Source organism: Ochlerotatus camptorhynchus, unplaced genomic scaffold (genome assembly GCF_037179485.1).
Source record: "Ochlerotatus camptorhynchus isolate MF236.1 unplaced genomic scaffold, CSIRO-AGI_Acam_v1.1 ptg000228l, whole genome shotgun sequence".
NCBI lineage: Eukaryota > Metazoa > Arthropoda > Insecta > Diptera > Culicidae > Ochlerotatus > Ochlerotatus camptorhynchus.
The window spans coordinates 2,096,502-2,123,442 of NW_027040718.1; the positions used below are offsets into that span (position 1 = coordinate 2,096,502).

The window sequence follows — 26,941 nt, forward strand, 5'->3', positions numbered from 1 at the left end:
TGCAAATTTTGGAACAATAAGTAACGAAAATCATAACTTCTATCGTTTAAGGCACATTCATGATCATTGCGTGTCACATTGTCTGAGTCTCAGGTTTCGTCAGTGCTTAGTAGTTGTAGCCTCCGCTCTGTGTGTATGACTGGGGGAGAGTGGCTGGGACGGACGATCCAGGACCACCGGAGCTGTATCCACCGTTGGAAGCGTATCCACTGCTGCTAGCCGAAGCTTGAGAGAAACCGTTTCCGAAGGAGGCGCTAGCCTGGTGTCCTCCACTGCTGTGCCCACTTCCGCTGCTTGGGGCACCGTATTGCTGAGAAGGAGAACCTCCCTGGGATGGGGCACCATATTGCTGGGATGGAGCACCTCCACGGGATGAGGCACCCTGAGACTGAGATGGAGCTCCGTATTGGGATGATGGGGCTGGAGCACCATACTGTTGAGATGGACGTCCACCGCTACCTCCCTGTTGAGCTGGGGCACCATACTGTTGGCTTGGGCGTCCTCCGAATCCACTGCTTGCACCCTGAGATGGGGCACCGTATTGCTGGCTTGGACGTCCTCCGAATCCACTGCTTCCACCCTGGGCTGGGGCTCCGTACTGGCTTGATGGTTGACCTACAGCAGTCGATGGGGCACCATATTGCTGGCTTGGACGTCCTCCGAATCCGCTGCTTCCACCCTGGGCTGGGGCTCCGTACTGGCTTGATGGTTGGCCTACAGCAGTCGATGGAGCACCATATTGCTGGCTTGGGCGTCCTCCGAATCCACCGCTACCGCTGCCTCCAGGAGCAGGAGCACCATATTGGCTAGATGGGCGTCCGGCACTTCCGCTTGATGGACCGGCTGGCACTCCATAGCTGGTTGATGGAGGTCCAGATTGGCGAGAGCTAGCAGAAGGAGCACCATATTGCTGAGATGGGGCACCTCCTGATGGGGCACCGTATTGCTGAGATGGGGCACCACCTGATGGGGCACCATATTGCTGAGATGGGGCACCACCCGATGGGGAACCGCTTGATGGGGCACCGTATTGCTGAGATGGGGCACCACCCGATGGAGCACCGTATTGCTGAGATGGAGAACCACTAGATGGGGCACCATATTGTTGAGATGGGGCACCGCCAGATGGAGCACCGTATTGCTGAGATGGAGCACCTCCTGATGGAGCACCGTATTGCTGAGATGGGGCACCGCCCGATGGAGCACCGTATTGTTGAGATGGGGCACCGCCCGATGGAGCACCGTATTGCTGAGATGGGGCACCACCCGATGGAGCACCGTATTGCTGGGATGGGGCACCGCCCGATGGAGCACCGTATTGCTGAGATGGGGCCTGAGGACGAGATCCAGCTCCTGGAGCACCATATTGCTGAGATGGAGCACCGTATTGTTGAGATGGTGACTGAGGACGAGATCCAGCACCTGGAGCACCGTATTGCTGGGATGGAGCACCGCCTGATGGAGCACCGTATTGTTGAGATGGGGCTTGAGAGCGAGATTGACCTCCAGCAGATGGGGCACCATACTGTTGCGATGGGGACTGAGGGCGAGATCCGGCTCCTGGAGCTCCATATTGCTGAGATGGGGTTTGAGGACGAGATCCGCTACCGCCACTTGGGGCACCGTATTGCTGGGATGGAGCACCACCCGATGGAGCACCGTATTGCTGGGATGGAGCACCACCCGATGGAGCACCACCCGATGGAGCACCACCCGATGGAGCACCGTATTGCTGAGATGGAGCACCGCCCGATGGAGCACCATATTGCTGAGATGGAGCACGTCCTGATGAAGCACCACCCGATGGAGCACCGTATTGCTGAGATGGAGCACCGCCCGATGGAGCACCGTATTGCTGAGATGGGGCACCACCCGAAGGAGCACCATATTGCTGAGATGGAGCACCACCCGATGGAGCACCATATTGTTGGGATGGGGCACCGCCTGATGGAGCGCCGTATTGTTGAGATGGGGCCTGGGGACGAGATCCAGCTCCTGGAGCACCATACTGCTGGGATGGAGCACCGCCTGATGGAGCACCGTATTGTTGGGATGGGGCCTGAGGGCGAGAACCGCTACCGCCGCTTGGGGCACCGTACTGCTGGGATGGAGCACCACCCGATGGAGCACCGTATTGCTGGGATGGAGCACCGCCCGATGGAGCACCGTACTGTTGAGATGGAGCTTGCGGCCTACCGAAAGATAATCAGCTTTAAGTGCCATGCGAATGAATTTGAGTAACTTGCAACTTACCGGGAGCCACCATTCGATCCATGTCCGTTTCCATTGCCGTTGCTTGGGGCACCATACTGTTGAGATGGGCTGTAAAATACCGCAAAATTTGTAGATTGTTCCACGTACAGTCATTCTAGCATTGACTTACCGAGATGCACCGTTTCCACCACTTGGAGCACCGTACTGCTGGGAAGGACCCTGTGGACGTCCTCCGAAACCACTTCCGCTGGAAGGAGCACCATACTGCTGGGATGGAGCTCCGCCCGATGGTGCACCGTACTGCTGAGATGGAGACTGTCCGCCCTGTGATGGGGCACCATATTGCTGAGATGGAGCACCACCAGCCGATGGGTAGCCTTGTCCTCCTTGTCCTCCATGTCCTCCTTGTCCTCCGTGACCTCCTTGTCCTCCGTGACCTCCTTGTCCACCTCCGCTGCTTGGTGGGCCGTAGCTGCCGCTCGGCGGACCAGCTGCTGGATAACCTCCGGCACCTCCTCCACTCGATGGAGGCAGATAGCTGCCACCAGGAAGAGGCGCCTCTCGTTTGGCTAGCGATGCGGCGAATGCTGGCCCTAGGGCACAGCACAGCACCATAAGGGCTGTGAGCTTATGTTGCGATCTCATGCTCGTCTAGAAGAACAAAGGAAAAGTTCACACATTAGAACCTAGCTTGGGCTGAAAGATCTCACGAGGTCAGAGTTGTGCGACGTGTTGACAAGTGATGGATTGAACCTTTCCATCTGCCGTGCGGCCTACAATTAATCGTCACGACGAATGTGTAGGAAATAATCGTCTGATAGGAATCTCGCGGGAATCTGCGCTTTTCTTGTAAACATTACAATGTAATCTGTCGGCTATTGCGGGGGTTGTTAGTATATCTTCTTTCAAGCGAACAATTCTGATGAGTGGCGTCGGATATTTACGATCGTAACCTAGATGCCAGTGTGTTTACATGTGCTTTATTGTTTTTGTTTCGTTTCGCATAACCCCTCCGAAAAAAAATGCATGCTCTAAAGATCGGCATAGATCTTACATGACTTTTCGATCGTTTGGCTTGACACGAGCCGTTGGAAATCATTACCGAGCTGCCACCCAGTTAGCAGTGCAATCTGAGCCGAACATGAAATTGATGAATTATTAAGCCTTATGCAATTCCAAAGCTACTGCAACCATAAAACGGTGCAACGCGGCTCATCTTCTCGCATCTTCTCCTTCCCTGGGCAAGCGAGAGACATATTTTCGCAAACCGAGCCATTCGAAGCCAAGAAAATGAGCGGAGCGCGAGATGCACTTATCCGTTGCCATCTCGATCGTTATCGTCGATGCAGAAATGTGCAATTATGCTGTCAAATTGAATTATTTTTCGCTTTGTTTTGCGTTTTGTCTCTTTTGTGGAGGTCTGTAAAGCGAGAACATTGCGAACAGACGGATGGTTTAGTTTTTTTTTCAAGCGGTAGCAGCTACTACTAGACAGCTGTAGTAGCTGCTGCTACTGCTAACGGACGACATGAATGGGTTGGGATTGGGAAGACCAGCAGCGACGGACGGACGGCTTGGCATGCTGTGATGGGAAAGAACCTCGACATTCACACTTGCTCCCTCTGTTTTGGTTCCCGGTGTGCAATTGATCGCATTGCCGCGCATAGTGTGAACGGTGATTAGCGGAAAGCTCCGGCAGGGCGTCAGGCTATGGATAGCTGGGCTGTGGTTTGAAGCGGGTTTTTGTTTTGGTTTTCTGCTTTTACCTAGCATCGGAGACGAGTGGAGTTAATGCGGAACAGCGAATTTAGCATGGATAGCGAAACGAAGATGCCATGGGATGGGCAATAATTTTGGAAGGTGATTTGCTTTTGTGGCTAGGTTTAAGACTTTGTGTTTGTTTTGGTGGAAAATTTAACCATCAAGCGAGAAAGAGATGATTAGGAAGGTTTTTTTTGTTGATTTTTTAAAATGACAGTGTGTCGATTGTTTGAATCCAGAGCAGATGATGTATTTTTTTTTAAATTAAATTGAAGCATTGATGTTTGATGCTGAAATTTGATATTTGCTGATTCGTTTACCTTAGGATTGTTGAAAGCATGCAGTAGGAAAACTTAAGCATGTAACGTGCGGATACTAAGTTCTAATAAATGTGAACTCAGATCAATCCAGGATGAAGCTGCAGGGAGAGTAGCATAGCTAGAAAAAAAACCAGGGCTACCTCTGAAATAGTTGTGATCTAATAGTAGAATCACATGGCATGAGGAAAAGCCACTAGAAATGGTTTAGTTGGAGGCAAATTGCATCTATCACCGAAGGAATTACAGTTAATTGGTGGACTTGAAGGATTTTCATGTTTCGTAGCAAGTGAATCGTTAAACGCTGAAATATCGTCAAAACTTCAAGTTGTGCACCCTTGGTATGTTCAGACGAAAGCTATATTTCATTGTCCCCTAAGCCTCAGTGAGGGTAGTTTTGTTGTAAAAAATGATTCTGTACGGTTTTAGCGTTTTTGTTTTGTATTTTCCTAGGATTTTCACTAACATGCTCCCACATAACGCACCAATACAAGCGGATGTGAAAAGCTCTATACAGGAAATACCATGAGGAGTTCCACAAACCTTCGAAGCAGACTGCAGGTTAATTTTAATAATCGAATCAGATTTGCTGATCCAAGACCTTTGGACATTTCTTTTAAGTCTTTTGAACTTTCTCATTGAAGCCTTTGATTTTACTATTTTGGAATTTTGGAAAAACATGGGAATCCGATGTACCACTTGAGTACATAAGTAAGGGCTTTGAGCATGGCTGCTTGCTACCGGACGGGTAGGTTTCGGTTAATGGATATAAGGATAGTCGCGAATGTCAAATAAGTAATCCGGGGATGCCTACGGTTCCTGCCCCTCTCTAGATTGTAATATCGATAGTTTAAATTATATTAAACTTCAAAACATTCTGGAGAGGGCCTAGGTCATTCTTGAGGGAGCCTGGACTCCTAGGAATCCCAATTAGATATGCCAATGCAAGCTACCTATGGATGAAACGGGCAAGATATGGGAGATACTAGGGTTCGAAGGTGTAACCAATCAGCCAGTGTTGGTGATTTCTTTGCCATTGAAGTTCGTGAAAAGTTACCTATATTGCCATAAAATCTATCCAAACAAAAAAATTACGACGGAGTTTGACCTGTTTCATACAACCGGAAGGTGTATGCTGGCCAAATTTACTTCCTATGCAAGCAATACATCTTTGATGTATACTTTGCTGATTTCCAGATCCTTGCTAGGAGACCCATGTGTGGTGAGAAATTAGCTCATGAACTTAGCCAAACAACTAGTTGACCAGGATGAATGAGCTCGTTTTAAATAATTGGTAGCTAACTCGCTTACCATACCAAAACTTGATCTGATAGCTGACCTAGTTGCACTCCGGGACGGGACTTGACAATCGAGCTTCTAATGTGTTCATGTTTTTGATGAGCGTCCTTCGAAAATTTATGCGTAGTGTTTGACGGAGTTGACCAATGTTGCCAGCATTGCAGAATGACGTTTCTATTTTTATTTTTATTTGATTCGGAGTTTCTACCGCAGTAATAGCACTTTGTACATATTTTTTGATGAACAAAATAAAAACAATCATAAACAAACAACAACATCCATTGCTCAAAACGCGTAGTGCACTTAACATTGATTCCGGCATCACTGCCTGTCAGGTAACTGTGATCACTTTGTTCTTTTTATCCCACTATTACTACAGTCAAATCGGCCAATCATCCGATAATTGATCATAACTTTTCAAAAGGTACTAAGTAACAAATGTTAACAAATCGAATTAATCGATACAAGCTATTGTTCTTCTATCATTGTATGTGATGCAAAAACACCCATCCAAATTTACTTTCATTTATCTAAGATAATCAATCATACACACCAAACCTCTGAATCGAGCTCCAGCAAAATGGATAACTGAACTTAGTCCAGCAAAACCACTTTATACTAAATAATCAGCATGCTAGAAAATATTGCTGGATGTTCAGCTAACAACATGATCTGTCAAAACAAGTTTTTTGTTTTGAGATTTACATTAATGCGTTCATAGTTTTTAGAATGTGCGTTTTTTTACAAATTCATCGTGCGATTACAAGTCGAATTGACCAGGAAGAGAACCGAAGTAAGAGAATTGGATTTATCATTTGATTATTTAAGCAATATGTCCATATAATTTTAGCACTCTTCACAAGGTTTTCTACCTGGAATCGCAAGCTAAATGAGTCAATATTAAATACAAGATCGCATGTTTTCACCGTATTAATTATTCATTATCTACTTGGATTTATTTAAATACACAATTGAATAAAGATTCAATACAGTGAATTGCATTAATCTATACTTTTACTAAAGCGAAAACAAATGTATCAAATATTACTGATACTGCAGCAAACGTGCCAAACAAAAATATTGCTGGACATCCAGCTAAGTACTGTCAAAAGACATTTGCTGCAGTATCAGAAAGAAAAAAACAGATTTACTGAAGATTCAGTCAAATGTTTTCAATTTGACAGAAGTTCAAACTGCAGAATGTTTCAGTAGTTTTATTTTGCTGGAAAGTTTGCATCAAGTCCAAAATCAGCAAAATTTTGCTAATTTTTAGCGATTTAAATTTGATGAGTTGGTCAAAAATTGTCCAATGTACATTTTGAAATGATGGTTACGTCATGGATACTTCGGACAATTGGACTGCCTTACATGACTGGTTCTCATTGGTTAGGTTAGGTACTATATTCTGAAGTCTGTGAAAGGGAATGTATCATGTAGAATAAAACGTCCAATGTAGCACTCATTGATTAAGTCATTGAAAAAAATCGTCAAATGTAACATGTCCGATGCACAACTTGACTAGTCAAAACGTACTATGGGGTTTTTTCGATATTGTAGCATGAAATTTAAATTATAGTAAAAATAGTATTGCAAAATGTATTGTTTCTAAACAGTTAAAATAATAATCTGTCAAACTTCAACATCAATTTTCTCAAAATGGTGGATATGTTACATTGGTCTATTTTAAAAGTGACAATAGAATTGGCTCTGATTTGAGAGTAAATTGGCTTGAAATTGCGACCCGATTATCAAGTCCCGTCCCAGGTTGTACTGAACGAGAGCGCGAACGGGAGCTGAACGATAGAGTCTGTTTGCTATGTAGCCGCTGAGCTAGAGTTTGTTCACTGAGCGAGAGCGCGAACCTTGAGCTGGACGTGAGCATGATGTGCCAGGCGCTCCTGAATTTGTAAGCTGACTGACTTTTTGGCTTTCAGCATGATCAGCTTGCTCGCATTGTGTGTAGTGTTTGACACTTGGCGATTTTTGTCAGCATAAAAATTTTCAGCACTAGTGAACCAGCACCAGTGGCGTAATGAATCTTCTTTTGAACAATGAAGTCCAAGCTGAAGAGCTGCTCCAAAGAACAAGTTCACCGTGGTGACCTGAAAAGGTCAGAACCGCTCAGTAAGGGGAACTATTTTGCCCACCACTAGATTTGATAGTGGATTCTGTGAATTTTCTTCGAAACAACAGTCTCTGTCAAGTGAGTTGCAACTGCAATAAGTATTTATTTCGTGGATACACTTGTATGACAAGCTATGAGCATGATCATTGTTTGTATACTAATTATGAGCACTATACAAAAACTATACAAGGGAGTTTTATTATACAAAAAAGCTAATGCTCATAGATTGTCATACAAGTGTATCCGCGGTATTATGCTCACTTAACCTCACCGAGCGTCTATCCACCATGAGGAAGTGGCCCAAACAACGTCGGAATAGCATCCAGCGGCTGAATATGAAATGCTAATCCCTGGAAGCAAAAATGGCAAATCCATGACTGGGGATAGGAGTCCTTAGGCCTAGCACCTTCTTCTTATTATTATTCTTCTTCCTCCCATTTCAAGCTTATTGCTTAGGGAAAATTTGCTTATTGCGTGCTCTCAACTTAGTGTTCTAGATGCACTTCCATGCCTGTACCATTTTGCATTAGTATAATTGTGAGGTAAGTACAATCATCCTCTATGCCAAGGGAAGTCGAGACATTTTCTAACCCGAAAAATTCCAAGACCGGCCCGGGTATCGTACCCAGTCACCTTTATCATGGTCTAGCTTTGTAGCTGCGCATTTACCGACTGAGCTAAGGGAGGTCCCTAGCACCTACTGTGTCCGAAAATTATAACCATTCCAGAAACCAAAAATGATAGACTTCAGACTGACATAACGGCAACGAAGGGAAAAGGGAAGTGATCTTGTGGGCTAGATCTGATTGATTTGTTCTCAAGTAGAATAGGCTTGTTTATAATGATTTCCAGCGGGTGCTAGTTCCGCGACGGTGGTTATCTGCAATTTGCTCTGGAGGTCCTTTGGACTTGCAATTGTAGCTGACATAGCTCCCAACTTTTTTCGCTATGACCTTTGCACTAGGTGCAAAGCGGAGTAGCTTTTGCTACCTAGCTTTGCTAGTCACACTCAGTTGTCATGGTAAGTGAGTGTTTTTGGCTTCTCAGTCTTAGTCTCAGTCTCAGTTTTAATCTGAATTAAAACAATTTTACGGCTCCACCCGACGTTTTGATCGGGTGAGGGGATCATGAAGTTGTTTTAATGCTGAGGTTTTGACAGAACCTTGCTGTGGCTACCACAGTATTTTACATTTGATCGTCCATATAGAGTAGCGCTAAAAGCAAGCATGCATTTCATTTCTCGATGAACATTTCAAATGGTCCTATCTGCTTTAATCTTTTCTTTTCATCGACTTTCTCTTGTGATAAAAACTGCTATGCAAACAGATTTCACGCTAATTTTACCACATAGTTTGATAAAGGAGCTTCTTATCTAGCGTCCAAAACGTCCAATACAATAGGGAAAGGTTTTGAAACTGACTTATTAACGAAAGAGAAAGCCGATGAAGAGAATCGATCAATGCAGATAGGACCTTTTGAAATATTTATCTAGATTTAGAAATGGGACACTTCATTTTGGCGATAGCGGAGCTCGCAGTGGTCGGATATGCAAACTTTTGACAGCGTTTTGTTGTTTGTAAGCAGTTCTCCTACACTCAAAGATAAATTAAATCAAAAAAGCTTAAAAAGTATGCAGTTTCCCGCTTCACCTTATTGAGTCCGAGCCATGATTATTTCGGCAGTAGTCATGCATGATTAAAGTCGAAATAATCTTTCCATTATTAAATTTTATTCTTTTTCAATACTGATATATAATCAAAAAAGATTAAAATTCAATAAAAAATTATTAAAATAGAATCAAAAATGATTAAAATTTATTCAATAAAAGATAATCCACAATCTAATCAACCATGATTAAACTGGGATTAATATCAGATGCTTATTTTTTAGAAAGAGAGGATTAATTTTTAATCATTCAATATGATTAAACTGAGTTTAATGTCAAATTGATTAAATTTCAAGCAAAATGGGAATAGTTCAATTTATCAGTGTAGGTATATTTTTTCAAAGTTTAAAACTATCGTGGATCCGAGATATATTCATCATGGGCGAGGCGAAAAGAAAAAAAAAATTCTGCACAGTTACCTCCAAAACTCATCAGCGTCAACTCGAGAGCTGGCAAAATTGCAGGATTATTCTAAAAGTACTGTGGCGCGAGTGATTATAAAGTACAAGAAAACTCTCACAACTGCCCGCTAAGTGCAAACCAAGCACCGAAATTCAAGGCTGATCCCAATTGTTCGGATTATGATTTGGCGAAAGAACTGAATGCTGACCCCGCTGTGCTGTGCGGCAAATCCGTCTCCGACTTCAAATGTTACCAAGCAAGTAAACATTCCAACTGAAGCTTCCAACAACAAACAGTGGCCTGAACCCGGGTCCGTAAGCTGTCCGACCAGGTGCTGACGAAATTTGTCAGATGTGTCTTGATCGACGATGTGAAAGCCGATTTCAAACCAATGCCGAGGCTCAAATTCTACAAGGCTCCTTGCTCGCGACAAGGCTCCCGAGCAAAGTCGGTTAACAAAATGGAAGCAAATCGATATTAAATTTTGCAGTTCCTATTATACTGAAAACTCATTTTGATTTCAATTGTTGCGACATAATTCTGATATCATATTGTGGTTTCATTATGCATTCAAGACTTTTTAAATGAAAGCAACTAAACTAGAAGTTCTGCTGTTAACGTCTTGATTAAAATTTAATTTAAGTTCATCTGTTGTCGAACTAATAAGTATTGTTTATTTGTTTTATTTAACACTGTGACTTGCCCGGGGTGAGATGTGACTCTTTCAGCATTTCAGTCTTTCAGCGTGAGAAGCATGGATGCTAACCATCTACGCCAAGCCCGTATTCAGTTAAACATTATGAATGCAAAATGAGTAATCAAATTGATTTCATTAAAAAGCAGGATTAGTTTTCCGTTTGCTTTAACAGTGTAAAATTTTGCTGTGTTAACCGTTAAGTCAACCAAAATGAGATCAACTGGAGTATTCAAAATAAGTTACATCATAACAGCAAATTTTGATTTCAATTTGATCTCCAGCTTTGCTCGGGTTCCTGGCAGATTCCACTGGAGTCCTTTTTGATTGGGTCGTATGTTACAAATGTAAACAAATTGACATTTTAATACTACCAGACCTACTCTGCTTACTCTTACTACAGGCAAAATTTGCGACCGCTACCTCATTTCTGTTTCATTTTATCGTCAAAAAACTATTCGTCGTATGTGCCAACTGACCAAAACATAGCTCAATTTTACATACAACACCTAACTTCTAAGAGGGTGTCAATCGTCGTATGTAACAAATTTGACAGAAGCGTAAAAACTGTACATAAGACCTGTTGTTTTTTCCTGATAAAAGTGCAAATTTTACAAATATTCAATGTTAAACGGTTGTGGGTGGTCTATCAAATGATAACTACGGTTTTTGTGAGTGATTACTCATAATAATACATTTTTAAACCGCTAAAAAGCGCACGATCGAATGTAAAAACACGGCATGCAAAAGGTCGTATAGTATTGATTAGTTAAAACACGTTTGACTTTCAACAGAAACGCTATCAATACCTTACTCAGTTGATAGCAACACTCCTGAGATGTTAGTTAATGGGAATTTTGAAAGAATTATCGTTCTCATTGAAAATAGAAACAATTTTTAGTTCACCAAAACAAAACACCCCGTCTCTCTAATTGACATAAATGTTACATACGACCCAATCAAAAAGGACTCCAGTCAAGTTTGATTTCGCGGATAAGTTTGCGAAAATGTGTTCCGGTGGCAAGAAAACCAGCGTTTTTGCGACGGATAAGACTATGAATTCGGAAGTATACAAAAGGGAGTGCCTCAACAAACGGATTTTAACCTTCATTAAGTCCCATGATGGTCCAATTGCGTTTGGGCCAGATCTAGCCAGCTGCCATTACAGCAAGGACATGCTACAATGGTACAACAACAATGGAGTTCAGTTCGTCCCAAAAGAGCTGAATCCACCAAAGTCTGCCCAGTTCCATCCGATAGAGAAGTATTAGGCGATAATGAATCGGAAATTGATGATGGAGGGAGTAGTGACCAGCGACATTGGTCGGATGAAGAATTAGTCGAATCAGCTATCCAAGAACGTGACTGAAGAAGGTGTGCCCCTGCTGGTGAGCGGCATCAACAGAAAAGTGCGAGAATATCTTCGAAATAACGACGAATGATTTGTTTCAGTTATTTGAATGAAATAAAATGTTATTACCTTTAATTCATCCTTAGAAAAATTTTCGATTGAAAGAAAAGTTAAAAAATATACGCTTTTGAAAGTGCTCCATTTCTAAATGATCTAGCGTTTAGTTAAACTGATAAGTCAAAAACATAACTCAACATACTCTGTAGCAGTCGGAACAAAGCCAACGATTAACCTCATATATTCTTTTTTAACTTGCACTCTGGATTATGTAGTCTTCCGAAGAGTCAGAAGTCTTTGGGACTACCCAAATCTACTCATGCGAGTGGATGATATGGCATTAGGTGCGTTCTGGGAGGCTTCGGATGACCGTTTTGTATGAGATATTGATCGTCGTGTACTTCCAGTGTGCAAGTGAGAGCGGATGAATGATAACATGAAAAAGAATAGCAGATTTCATCACTCTCATCTCAGTGTTCACTCGCCTGTCGACAAAAGCAGGTCACTCTCGATGTGTGCCACGCGATCGTCTGTTATCTCCTCATTGTTCTTCATCAGCAGTTCTTTCGGTCGATGCGTCGTCGACTTTGGAAAGCAACCGCTTATTGATGAGTGTGTGAGTGCTGACCACGTTTTGCGTCCATTGCTGCAATGGAAGCGCTCTGACCCTCGTTGGCGTAACTGCCATACTCGGCTCTGTAAAGTTAATTCGTTTGAGCCTTATCAAATAAATCAATAAACAACAATCACTCTCATCTTTTGTAACCTTCCGCTCACAAGCTGAGAGTTTCGGAGGGAAGATTTGCGATGGGAAGTTCTGTAGCGTCTTCTACTCGATTAGCGATGCAGCCTCCTTGTGACATCATTGTTGCAACACTTTTTGTCGCATACACAAGTGCTTCGTACTCAAAACATTTTGTAATACACAATAGTTTCTCCTTACTTTAAAGATTTTGATGATCAGGACCATAGAATGTTTGAAAGAAGGAAACATACTTCAAAATCTTACAATTTAACAATTTGCAAAACTTGAATATTCAAAATTTCAGAGAATATTTTAAATTTCTGCAACTGTGGAAATAATAGTCCGAGAACTCTAGTGTTTTTCCAAGCTCGAACCAAGAAAAAATAAATATCTGAAAAACTTGAATTATGCCTCAAAACTCTTATAAAACTGTTAGGTCTGGGTAAGCTGGAACATTCCTAGAAGCTCGCAAATCTCCAAAATACCATTGGTCATTCTTTGAACCCGCAAAATTTCAAAAAATTATTAATCTCGTGTATACCCGAATACTTAGTTCAGCGTAATGACCGTTCGGCCAGACACCATGACTATGTAATATGTATATATAGGCCAAACCTGGCCCAGATCAGTTACTCGAATGTAAGTGAACTGACACTTATCCAAAATCAGGGATGGACATTATGTCGTAGTTATTTCAGCTACGACTCTAATGTTGTAGCATTTCCCACATTCACACCTCCCACCATATCGCCCATAAAACCCTCTATTAATACCAATTCGCATCAGAAGAGGAGAACATCATCGAAGACAACTTTACTACCAACAGTAAATTAATCAGCTGATGTCGATTACATAAAGTAACACCTCACCGCAAGTTATGCACCGTCTATGCTTGTAATGTACTGTTGTACGTCATCGCTTCCAGCGACAAGTGCACATTATTGAAGTGCATCACAGTTTTCCGTTCGAACAATCGGACCCATTGGCCCGTAAGCAATGGGTGCGTTTCCCTTTCGTCATGATCTGAATCGTGGCATGTTGAACGCTCAATTAATCGATAATCTTAATAGATACCACCTTCACAGCTCTCCACCGCTGCTTCAGGGGCCATCCCATGTCTCCTGCTCCAATAATAGACAGGGTATAATTAGAAAATTAGTTAGCTTAATTTAATTTACACCTCACCCCGCTGCCCGCTTCGGCTCATTTGCTGGTCATCATCGCTGAGTCTGTGGCGAGCAGCGACCGTATATCTTGAATCTCTTCCAGTCACTAGCCGATTGCTCCACACACGCTAAGATCAGTTTACCCAGAATGATCAAAGGAATCATCCAGTTTGGACGTAAAGCAGGCAGAATGTGGGTAAATTTGTTAACCCAAATATGGGTAAATATGATTTATATATCAGTAATTTTTATGAAAATTTGACTCTCATTTACCCATATGTGGGTTAAAAATGCACGCCCAATCTGGGTGAACTAAACCTACATTTGGTTTATCTGTTCTTAGCGTGCAGTGCACCTAGGTACTGTGATGCAAAAGTGTCTTCCACCGCGGCCGCCGTCGCCGCCGCTGTCAGTGCCGATTATGCAGTAAGTTCGTGACACGGCTTTTGCCTCTTGTTATGGGCGCAAGTTTTTTACGACCCTCCAACAACAACGGTTGCGAATTTTAAATTCAAATAAATCACCACCATCTCAGCACATCGCTACTGCTTACCATAGCTATGAGGAGGAAACATGCGGAAAGCAGTGACGTGATCAAAGTGCGGCCGTACCGGTTGAATGGAGTAATAAACAAGAAGGTAGCCTAGGTAGGTAAGGTAGGCAGGGGACAGAACGTTGTCGTCGTCGTCGGAAGAAGCGTTGATGGCGCGAGCATGGAGCAGCTGGCTCACGCTTGTCGGAAGATGTTTTTGGAATACAGTTGTAGGCTTGCGGAACAGTTAGCAGATGATGCCTCGTGAATCCGTTTATGTTTAGCGGGTTACGGCAGCTAGTTGATTCGAGAATGGCACATTGTTTGCTTATGACTAACTTCGTGATCTCTAAATGATCAATGAATCGATGGCCATGTTTCAGCATAATAGACACAGATAGAAATTCGTTAACGACTCCAAATCAACTTGTCGTACGTCGGAGAAGAAATACAACTACAAATTATGTTAGGTAAAATCTTCTTTCGAAAAATCTTCTTTCATTTCTCGCATCTACTTGCATCGCGCATCATTTTTTTGCAGGAAATCTTCAAAATTGTGATAAATCTTCTTGCTATCTACTCAGCGTACGCGCAGCTAGCCACAGCAAAACACAATATTTTCTGCATCGTAGATAGAGTCGTCCCCCTCGAATATTTGGCACATTTCATGGTGCTATTAATTAACCAAATAAATTCAATTAATCAATAGAGTTTGTTTTTTATTCCAAAAACTAGTTGAATTTGAGAAGCACACGAAACAAAGGTTTTTTTTTTAATTTCTGTTCGATTGCAATACTCTCAAAATCAATGTAGTAAGAATAAGAAATCCTCTGAAAAATTCTAATGGGAATGTTCGATTGCTTAGATTTTGGCAGTTTGTTCATTTGGCTCAAAATTTTCTCTTCGCTCATCTCTCCCTCTGAGTATTTCTATGTGTACTTCTTGCAGAGGCCTGCCTTAGCTCAGCTTGTAAAGGCGCAGTTATGAAACAAGACCATGCTAGAGGTGACTTGGTTTGATTCCCAGTACGGTCTACATAGCATTTTTTTTTTTCATTTTACATTTGACGCATGGATGTATTTTGTGCCCTTAGTTGAAACATATAGCAACATAAACATTATTTTTACATTAAGTATTTAATATTAGATTCGTTGAATTTTACATACATCATGTGAGTTTTTGCATAGATGTTAAAAGTTCGAAACGGTATGACTTTAAATGAACATGTAAATTTAACCTTTAATTAATTGAGTTTCAGATAGTTAATCGTGCAATTTTAAATTTTAAATCCTGCTCCAGTTGGTGGTTGAAATTTACAAAATATTTTTATCTGAGTAGGAATTTTTCGGATTGAAACATTTTCTACCTGCCCGGGTATACTTTGCCACACAATCATACTAATGCAAAAGTAGTACAGGCTCTAAGCTCTCAATTAACAACTGTGCTCAAAGAACACTGAGTTGAGGGCCGACGTAATGTCCCAGTCGGAACGTAAAGCTTGAGTCATTTAATATCTGGACGCACTGTTTATTTTACTGCAGTGCTCCTAGCGATCGGATCTGGAATGCTTTGAAATGTTTCCTCTTTCAGTACTGAAAAGTTTGTCACGATTCATTTTGTTTAACAGCTAAGTTATACTTGATGGAAGCCGTGAAACGAAAATTAATTTTAGACACCCACTTGGAAAATTCGACGTGGTCCGGTTAAAAAATTGCGATGTCGTTGAAATTGGTTTTCAAACGTTTCCCATGAGTGGCATACTATCGATCGGCAGGATCATAGCAAGCGTGGTAGTGGAACTAATATCGAAACCGCGAAACTGAACTTTTTGTCAGTGTGAACCTCAACCTGAGCTAGGTGTTAAAAACAAACGAGCAAACTGACGTTTGTCAGAAAACAAGCAGACCCAATCTTGATACCCAATCCAGGTTGGAACTGAATAATAAACGAATTCGCTATAAGGATCGGAAGTTGCATTTGAAGGTGCTGAGAACGGTTAGGGCAAACCCAGGGCTGTCGGATTATGATATCGCCAACAAATTCAATGCCAGCCAAAGCACCGTCAGAAAGAGCCGTCAGCGAGAAGGATTTCGATCTTTTCGGACCAGTACACTGTACACAGTACACAGGACACTGAAGCAGAATCTATTGGTCAAAAGACGTGACCGGAAGTTGTACAATGAGGTTCTTACAAAGTACGAAGGATGCATCCTCATATACGACGAAACGTACGTGAAGATGGATTATGGGCAGCTTTCCGGACAAATGTTCTATAAAGCCACTGGTCGAGGTGATGTCCCAGGCAAGTTCAAATTCGTTTTTGCCGATAAATTTGCAAGAAAGCAAAGCAGGTTTTCGTGACAAAAAAGACTATCGATTCCAAAATGTACAAGCAGGAGTGCCCCAACAAAACGTATTCTTTCGTACATTAAGGCTCACAATGGACATGTAAAGTTTTGGCCTGATTTGGCAAGTTGCCACTACAGCGGAGAAATTCTACAGTGGTATCGAGACAGCGGGGCAGATTTCTTCGAAAAGGACATCAATGCTCTGAATTCCGCCCAATTGAGAAAAATTGGGCAATTGTCAAACAGAAGTTGATGAAGAGTGGAAAGGTGACTCGGGATGCGACAGAGATGAAGAAATGGTGGAACAAACCGTCCGCTCAGGTTAGCCAACAGATTGTCCAAAATATGATGAAATGTATTCGAAAAATTTCGAGATTTCATCAAAACCAAATCGGAATAATTTGTTTCGCTATTTTTCCTTTAAAGTGTAATGACCTTCATTTTGAGTACTCAACATTATTATTTAATTAAGATGGTTCCGAGATGCATCCGTTTTTCCGTCCAGATATTAAATGACTCCAGCTTTATTAAATCCAAATAATAATAAGAAGACTTATTGTTTTCATTCGAAGTAAAATCACTGGAGTTAAGATCTTAAAGTTCTTAAGGCTCAATGAAGAATTGAACATTATCCAAAAACATCTTTATGAGTCTGTGAAGGTCAAGAGATCCACTTGACAATGGAATGGTAGCAATAAGATATCTAATGCTCCCGAAACTATGCTGGAGTTAAGATCTTTAAGTTCTTCAGGTCCAACAAAGTCCTCACTAATGTCATGAAATCCTTTTTGAGTCCATGAAACTCTTGACAACATGCAAATCATAGCATAATATATACAAGGTATTTCATGCTTGCCAAACTATTCTGGAGTTACAATCTAGAACTGCTAAAGGTTCAATGAAGTATTGTACAATTTCTGGAAAGTCTTTAAGTCTTTAGCCTCTTGAAAACAAACACAACATGAAATGGTAGTAATAAGAAATTGAATGCTCTCCAAACTATTCTGAAGTTAGTATAACAAAGCTATACAGGTTCCAGTGGCGTCGAGTGACCACACTGTTTACCTTTCAATCAACTTTGAAAACGTTATTTGGAGTCATTTTTTCCTTCCAATCGGTTTCAAAAGGCACAGGATTTATATCCATTGAAATCAATATTGTATTGTTTGTTTACGTTTTGAGAGTTATTGAACAGGTAGATTGAGGTTAAGGCGACGCCACTGACAGGTTCAACGCAGTCTTGAACAAAATACTGATAAACTGAAGTAATCCGTGAAGTTCAAGAGAGCTTTATGACAACATGCACATACTGGAATGGTATCAATAGAGTATTGAATGCTCGTCAAACGTCAAACAAGATATTGAAGTTTTACAGGCTCAATGAAATCTTGTAAAATGTCCTGAAAATGGTCCATGAAGCTAAAGTGAATCTCTTGACTACATGTTCATCATGAAAGGGTGTCCAAATAAGCATTCAATGCTCGCCAAACTTTTCTGGAGTTAATATCTCAAAGTTCTACACTCCCGATCATAAGTTTAAGGACACCCTCCAAAAAACATAACAGATTTGTTATGTTCATATCTCTGTCATGTTACGTCCAATTTTCGTTCTCTTTGGATCATTTGAAAAGTATTGAATGGAATTTTCCTCGAATTTTCCCCAATATAATTTTCAAATTTTGTGTTCTAAAAGTTCACCCAATGTTACAATTTTTTTCAAAATTTACTCTGAAGAATCGTGACTGATTTTCACAGAATTGGGTTGGCCAAATTTTGAAATAAAAGTAGTAGTAGAACACTTGTGCCTTTAGAGATCGAAAATTGAGCGTAAAATGAGAGATCGTTGAACAAAACATATTTGCATGGTTTTTTCGGGGTGTCCTTAAACTTATGATCGGTAGTGTACATGTTCAATGAAGTATTGCACAATGACCTGAAAATCTCAATGAGTCCGTAAAGTTTAAGAGATCCTTTTGCAATCATGCTCATCATGGAATGGTATCAACAAGTCACTAAGGATGGTTTCTACTAAATTTTTGGGACTATTTTTGAGGTGGTTTTTTCAGTCCAAATATAGAAACGATTGTTGCTTATGTTCCCAACGTTTTGACTGTAGATGTTCGTCTTTTTTACCTTGAAAAAGGTCAAAACTCTACGGCCAAAACGTCGGGAACGTAAACAATAATCGTTTCTACATCTAGACTGATAAAGCCACCCCAAACATAATATATCCAAAATATTTTAATCTCTATAAACTACTCTGCAGTTCTTGAAGATCTGCTGGCTTAATGGAGTCTTAATCAGTGTATGTTTTTATCGTTTATCTTCACAAACAAAGAGTAACGCTTCAACCCAGTGTAGATGAATTGCGTTTGTTTTGAAAATCTTCGCTGTTACGTACGAGCGAAATGAACAAATAAGTTCATTATCCATCAATGAATACGAGTTTGTTGATATTCACCAGTGCATGATTATTCAACCCAAAATTATCAAAAAATCAAAAGCGATCCTCAAAAGCAAAATAATCAAATTCATTTTGAGCTAAATGATTATTTTGAATATTGTCGACCCAGATCCCCAGAGAGCCAAAACCCTAGATATTATCATCAATTCAGCATGAGGCAATAATTTGCCATTGATCTGTGTGTAAAAATCAACACGACACGTTCTTCAGTGCTATATTTGTGTAAAATAAAAATAATCATTTCTAGATAGAGCTGGAATTAGGGCCTAACAGCTTTTGTAAACAATGTCTTCTCATGATGATTTCTAGAAATTCAAGGTTCGCCCACGCAAACCAACATCCTCATCGGGTAGGGAAAGACTTCCACTATCCGATGGTTAGGTTAGTCTGCATGGACGTGCCTTGAATTCCTAGAAATCATCGATAGAAGTCATTGTTTACAACAGCTGTTAAGCCCTAATTCCAGCTCTAGCTAGATTTGCAATCATCCCCACCAAGATGAAGACGAATATTAATATTTACAACAACAGAGGCTATAATGAACATCCAGCCACGAATGAAGAAAAACAAATATCGATAACTTTTTCAAAGGGACGTATCAGCTTTTGTAAACAATGCATTTGATCGTCGATTTGGGGTAACTGGCAGCTCGCTCACGCATGCCAACACTACCATCAGACAGGGGAAGTTTTCCCCTACTTGATAGTGGATTTAGTATGCGTGGGCGAGCTGCCAGTTACGCCAAATTGACGATCAAAAGCATTGTTTACAAAAGCTGATACGTCATTCGAAAAAGTAATCAAGAAATCAAGACCAAGAATTGAAATGGCCTTAACTCCATTTTGTAAACAAACCTTGTAAGGCCATTTTCTTGCGAACAGAAGTCCGCAAAGGCAAACCAACATAATGAACAGGTAGGGGAAATTCTCCTCTACCCGATTGTGGTTTAGGTTTGCGAAAGAAGGTTTCGGTTCGCGAGAAAATGGCCTTACAAGGTTTGTTTATAAAATGGAGTTAAGGCAATTTCAATTGTTGGTCTTGAAATGTTGACTTCGATACTAAGAGCACAGACAAACAGACGTAACTCTTTGAAAAAGTTTTTCTTGAAAACATAGTATCTCAAAACATAGGATCTCAGTAACGACATCTCTCGGGCTTCTCGCGGAAAACAAGTTTGCTCGCTAACTCGCAAACAATATTGCATAAAAGTTTTATAGAATGTATAGAAATGTCAAAGTGATCCGATGCCAGCGCTGCGACGAGTAGTTCGCGGAACTGATAATATTCAAATCAACCGTTAAATGCGTAAACGAAGATACACAATGAAGAGTTACGTCTGTTTGTCTGTGCTAAGAGGTTGCCTTGATCAAAAAATTCTGTTATGTCAAAATTCAAATTCATGCAGGTAGTTGGCATGTTAAGGTTGTCTTTATTTTTAGCAAACTTGAGTCACAGACAACAGACATCCAAATCAAATTCCTAATGTGTGTAAGAAATTCAACTGCTATTTTGAATAGACATTTGATACTAGCAATATCGTGGTGGCGCTAGTGCCGCAGCCCATCGACGTCGAAAGGTGTTACCAAGCGAAAATCTTTTCACCATTTTCCTAAGGACGTTGCATTGCCCGAACTACAGGAGATTTTCTTCTCACGTGGAGTCCAAGCGCTTGCAACGAAAAAGTTATGTTCCGACCACTTCCCCCGGAGGCTTTTTGAATTCCTGGAAGAACGGATGCAGGGTAAGCAGTGTTCAAATCTTACCACAATTTTCTGAATTTAAATGAGGGCTAATTGAAGTTAATCATTTGAAGATACGCCGCCAGTGAACTCAACAAAAGTCAATTTTGCTCCTGACTACTATGCCCAGTTGAAATTGGAACGAAAAGCAGTTGTAGATCTACAGGAAACTGTAAAATAGCTTAGTTTTTTATTCGAAAATAATGGTTCCGCAGAAGCTCGATTAATTTCCGTTGTTTTGTTTTGTTTGTTTTGAACTGATTTGACAGCTCATTTGGATACGCGGTCAAAAATATCAATCCAAATTTCAGTTCAGTTTACTCATTAATTGCAAAAGTGATAACTCGAGTCGCAACATTCCGTATGGCAGCGCTAGTGTTTCAAACCCAATTTAAATTTTAATTCTTACGCATAATTTTACGAAAAAATTGTTTAAGCTTGGATGTCTGTTCTCTGTGGTTGAGTGTGCAAGAAATGATTTTTATCAGCACTGGTCTTAATCAATGCCCAGAAAAACATTATGAGTGAATCTCAAGAGAGCCTCGTGAAGCACGTTTAACAAGGTGGCCCTTTTTTTTAGGGAAACAAAATTGCTTACGTCATTTTTGAACGGTCCCTTTTGTGAAGAAATTGTGACTTTTAACAATGCTTTTTTGAACTGAAACCATGTGGATTACAATATATTTCATTAATTGAAAATTATATAGAACCAAATTTCACTGACAACATTGCATTCGGGCAAAACTGCTTTTGTATACAACGATTTCTCGCAAATTAAAGCTCACTTCTGCAAATTAACGATACCAGCTGGTAGAGGCAACATTCATCTACCTGATAGTGTCGATACTTTGCATGTGTGAACTTTTGTGCGAGAGAGCCAAGTCAAGCACAAACCCATTGTTTACAACATGTATTTCGGCCTTTTGAAATGTTTGGGCTGAATTTTTTTAACTTTCCGTCAGTATGCAAAATAATGGTAGTATCTAGCCTTTTTGTAGATAAAAAATGGCCAATGTTTAAATGTTTACTTTTGAATGTGTAGGCTGATTTTAGAAAGAAGAAAAATGCAGCCAGGAGTCGAATATCCGATTTATTACTACTAGGGTTTCCTCCGTTGAGTTGGAGTAAATCAATTTTCAATTATTGGCCATCTGAATCCCCATAGTAGTGAATTGGTGAGGTTAGGTTTGAATGGAATTAGGTTAGGTTCAACAAATTCTACATCCTCTTCGACTTTAACTGTACTGTGGCAACATTTAAGTGCAGACTGATAGAACTGCGTTGATGCAACGAGCGGGATTCGTTATTGTAATAGGTGAGCAATATTCCATTACTCTTAAATTGTAAGGATTATGCTAGCTATATATACATTATTTCGTTTCATCACTGACGACGAGGATTGCTTCGGATGAGCTCAGCTCGAATTATAAGTTTTCATGCTCAAGACATAACACTCACAAGTTGTTCATGGAACAAGCATTTAACGGTCAATTTAAAAGTATTGTAGTTGGTAGTACCGCCACCTGTGGCGCGCATAGTCAATTCCCTTGCGTTTGACGTTTTCACACTACTGCCATCTTTTCAGCGTACTACCCACTACAGTGTACTCAACATATGACGGTAATGTTTAAGCGACGATGTGTTATGTCTGCCCGAGTAACACACATTCACAGAATTATGTTGAGTAAACTGCTACACAACCAAAACTAGTCATACAAAGATTATATAAACTGTTATAGGACATGTGGGTTGCTTGGGTGTTTGTCTGTGCTCTCACTACACTGCCTATAATCCCATATCAGTCCCATATAGAAAAAAGTAGGCATTGAGAAAATGAAGAGATTTGAGTGTGTTGGTTTATTTCCTTTTAATTCCGTTATAATTCCTTATCTTTTGACAGATACGCGTATTTCGTCTACTACTTGCAGACTTCATCAGTGCCAAGTACTCAACACCACTTGGCACTGATGAAGTCTGAAAGTAGTAGACGAAATACGCGTATCTTTCAAAAGATTAGCAATTATAACGGAATTAAAAGGAAATAAACCAACACACTCAAAGCTCTTCATAAAGGGATTCCGTTAAGAGGATCGACAAATTTAAAAGATTGAGAAAATGGCAGTTGAAGTAACAAAGTAAATTATTAGTTAATTTTTTCTAGTTGTATTTAGTTACAATAAAGGCTGCATGTTTTGTTTAATCAGCTAATATCCCAAGTAATATTGTAAGTATTATCGAGGTTTTAAAGTATGCTACAAATCTAATTCATGGTCTACAGAACCCTCATAAATTCAAAATTGTTTGCCACGACGTCACGGAGAAGCGAACCACAAGGGCTGATCCTGGGGACTCTTTTAGTGATATTTCATATTAGCTTAACCTGATCTGAATGTTTTCTGAATCATCTTGCCCCTTAAATGCTCCACAGTAGGCCTGGCCGTTTTGATATGTGTGACGCATCTTTGAGGTGAAACATATATCAAATAGACAAGAAAAATGATGTTGGTATATATATATATATATATTTCATTTTCCAGGATGCTTTCAAGAACTGGCTGTGTTGGTGTTGGATTAGATTAGATTAGATTAGATGCATAGAATTACACTCTAATTTATATTTTCTATAGATTTTCCAGATAATTTAGAAATTTTGATCGTGTTAAAATAAACAGCTTAGCAATTATATTTTTTTTAGAAAGCTGCCAAATATTGCGAAAATTGAACCCTACTGTATCGTTAACAAATGAAAAATGATCCTAACTAGATTGAAAAAAAGATTAATATTTTAACTTGGTAACGTCTAACCGAACTTTTCCAAAAACGATTAAATTCTTACCATTATTGGTTAGTTCTCAATGGCTATGTGAACTGCTGTTTGTGCAAAACCACGGACGGATGGAATAAAATTTCATGACTTAGCTTAAATTGAAAAATCCTTTTCAGACATGAAAATTGGATTTCCTTTATGACTTTCTGGAGCTAGTAAAACCTCTGATTAATCTGACATTCATCAAACACTTAAACTCATTAGTGCTAGAACGTTGTATCCAAGAGGAAAGTGAATTCCAGGAAAACGCTCAAGAACCAATTTGGATCCGTTTGAGCACTGTGGAGCAAACATTTCAAGCTTTTCAACAGTTATGATCACACTATGGTTAAGATTAACAAACTGTTCTATGCCACTGACTAATGCAACTAGTGTGCTTCATTCATCTTAACAATTAAACAAGCATTCCTTATTATTTAGCTACCAAAACCGATTCCACAGATACAAAGTGAATACATATGTACAATTGTTTACGTTGCCGTATGGATTGATTTAATTCTCTATAGCAGAAGTGCAGATAGAAAATATATATTGTTTGCCAACGGCTGAAAGTCTCCTTAATAAAGATATAAAAAAAAATATATTGTTTAAGAGTGTTATTTTTTTTTCAAATTATTAAAAGTCGGTGCTCGGTTTTTTCGTGCGATCAAAACCAGAAAAAAATAAAAACATGTCTGGAATTTAAAAGCTTTAGGCTGACATTGATAATTTTTTTAAAAATTAAATTATTTACTGAACGAGAGTTTTAACGGCACACTAATTTCCTGACTCATTACATGATGCTGTAAATATGTGTGCTAAAATATTTCGTTACGAATGAAAATTTTACATTTTAAATTTTAAAGCACAAGTAATACTATTAATTCTTCCTATACGTCTTAAACAGAGGATGTTTGCAACACTTTCTGAGTTAAATCTAGCCACACAAGTTGAACAATCCAGCCAAATGGCTGAGGTTCAGAGTTTGAGCCGGATCAACATTCATAACAGTACATATTTTACGAAAGATGCATAACCTCGCAAGGCACAGTTGCTAAACACCCATAGCCAAAAACAACGTTCACAAACACCAAAATCCCAGTCCATGCAGCGCAACCGGAAGAATGAATTCAACTCAGTGCACTCGGTTCTACAACCGCCAGCTAATTGGCGTACATCCAGTTCAGTTCCTTCTACAATGGGATGAAAACTTTTTTTCAATCACAGTCACTGGAAGATCCGCACTGGGCTTCCCGAAGCCCCGAGTCACTTTTCAAACTGTAATTTTATCATCCTTTATCACACTCCCACCCACACACTGTTCTTGGTGCACTGAGCTGCATACGTAAAAGTTTTCCCGTTTGCACATACAAAATAAATAGTTCATCCCATTAAAGCACAAATTCAATTTTCCGTTTTCGTTGGATAAATCACTCGTTTAGCGCGGGAAAATCTCGTTTGGAACAGTTTTCAGCGGAAAACTTTGCACTTGTCTGGCACAAAACATGCCCCATTCTAGAAGCTCAGAGATCGATGGCTTACTTCGATGGTTATTCCTCAGGAATCGACGGCTGCTGGTCTCTGGCAGTAGGCTGGTCTTCCAACACTGCTACCAAGAATGCTTCAAACGGTTGATGAACGTGTAATCCTCGGAACGGGGAACGGATTAGTGTTGTGTTTCTTAAAAACTAATGAACCGAACCGATGTACTTAACTGAATGATATTCAAATCGGAGTAATCGTCACTTTTATACCGAAAACTAAACAAAACTGCAATTTTTCGTTTGTTTAGAGACTCGCGCCCGGAGCCCGAAGAGCAGTCGCGACCCCCCTGGGCAGCCAGAATCGGGTGAGAAGAAGCGTCGACAGACAGTGGGTCCCACACACACGGAAAGCCCACCACCAATCTCAGCGCGGGGGTTAGGGGAGATTTTTTTTCTGCTGCTGCTGCTGCTCACTTCTAGATGAGGCCCCTTCTCCGCACGAGACAGCGCGACGGGGCTTTTGGTGAACGAGAGTGAAACCGAATCAGGCACGAAGCATTGGTTCCAAGGAGATACGTACCGACCCACCTGTGGAAGACGCGCGATCTATGAGCCACGTGAGAGTGAGAAGTTTGCTATTTGGTGGAGCATAATACTCCTCTTCGTCACGGCTGATTTGGGGAGATGATCAGCTGAATTTTTATTTTCGTCTTGTTTCTCAAGCACTGCTCGGGTAGTGCAGCTTCTCAGCCAGCGCAGCGTCTTAATCTTGGAGCTTGGCAAGTGATTACGTTTGCAGCTCGCGCTCGAGCTGAGAAGATGCTGAAGAGCGGCACGATAATCTCAGTACGCTGTGGGATTCGCGCGGTGCTATCGATCGTTAGTTACGGAAATGGGTTTGTAATTTAATTCGGTTAGACATAATTGAATGATCGTTAGCAGTTATGGTCAATGGACTGCGATTGGTCGTGTGAATGCAGAACAATTAGAAGTTGTGAGATGCACAGTGCGCCCGTTTTTGGAAACAATTTGGTATCAATCACTGATGATTTAGTATTTCAAATAGTTTCTTGTGTCACTTAATATATTCTTGGAGCTAGTTGGAATAACGATTTTATCATAAGAATGAACATATTCCAAGCAAGGGTAGTAAATATTCATTCACGCTTTTCTTATACAGCGGTAAGCTATGTTCTCACAGTACCTCTCTTCACGAAAAACCCCAGTAGGGTCTCCCTACTGATGATGATTGGAACTAATTAATCCTAGTGTAGCAGGGAATTTTGGATTGACGTGGAATTTGAGTGCTTCGAAATCTTACAATAACCATACATGTAGAGCGATACAGTTTTTAGTCGAGGTAAGACAGGGAAACTCGGAAAACAACCAGTTCTAAACAACAGCTAAACAACAGAAGAGTTCCTCAGAATGGCATTCTCTTAAAACTTGTCACAGACGGCGCCGATGCACAGTGCGGTACATATTTTCCATGTTCTGCTCTATAAAAGGAAAGTATATTCCTCATAGAATTGTTTCCGAATTACTATCGCTTGAATAATGCGCAGGTAATTTGAAAGGAAAGTTTAAAGATTAGTGGTTCAAAACACAATTGTTTGATGAATATTGACTACTTATATTTCCGATCCATGGTAGTTCCGAATTTTCTCACTACGTAGCGCTAGAATACATGTGAAATTATCGCATGTGATAAATATCGAGATCATGACCAGTTACAGTCGTCGACAAAGTCGTTGATGAGATCAAAGCCTAT

At 40.6% G+C, this 26,941-nt stretch overlaps 1 protein-coding gene across 1 annotated transcript; it reads right to left on the reverse strand.

The window, feature by feature from the left end:
- Muc91C (Mucin 91C) lies at positions 1-25,391 on the reverse strand. Its single transcript, XM_065225371.1, has 7 exons — positions 25,229-25,391; positions 2,664-2,865; positions 2,384-2,615; positions 2,254-2,322; positions 1,796-2,192; positions 1,099-1,525; positions 1-924 (listed from the first exon to the last, which is right to left on the reverse strand). The coding sequence occupies exons 2-7, from the start codon at positions 2,857-2,859 to the stop codon at positions 107-109; spliced, it is 2,139 nt and encodes a 712-aa protein (XP_065081443.1). The 5' UTR covers positions 2,860-2,865; positions 25,229-25,391; the 3' UTR covers positions 1-106.
- Positions 25,392-26,941: the final 1,550 nt, after the last annotated feature.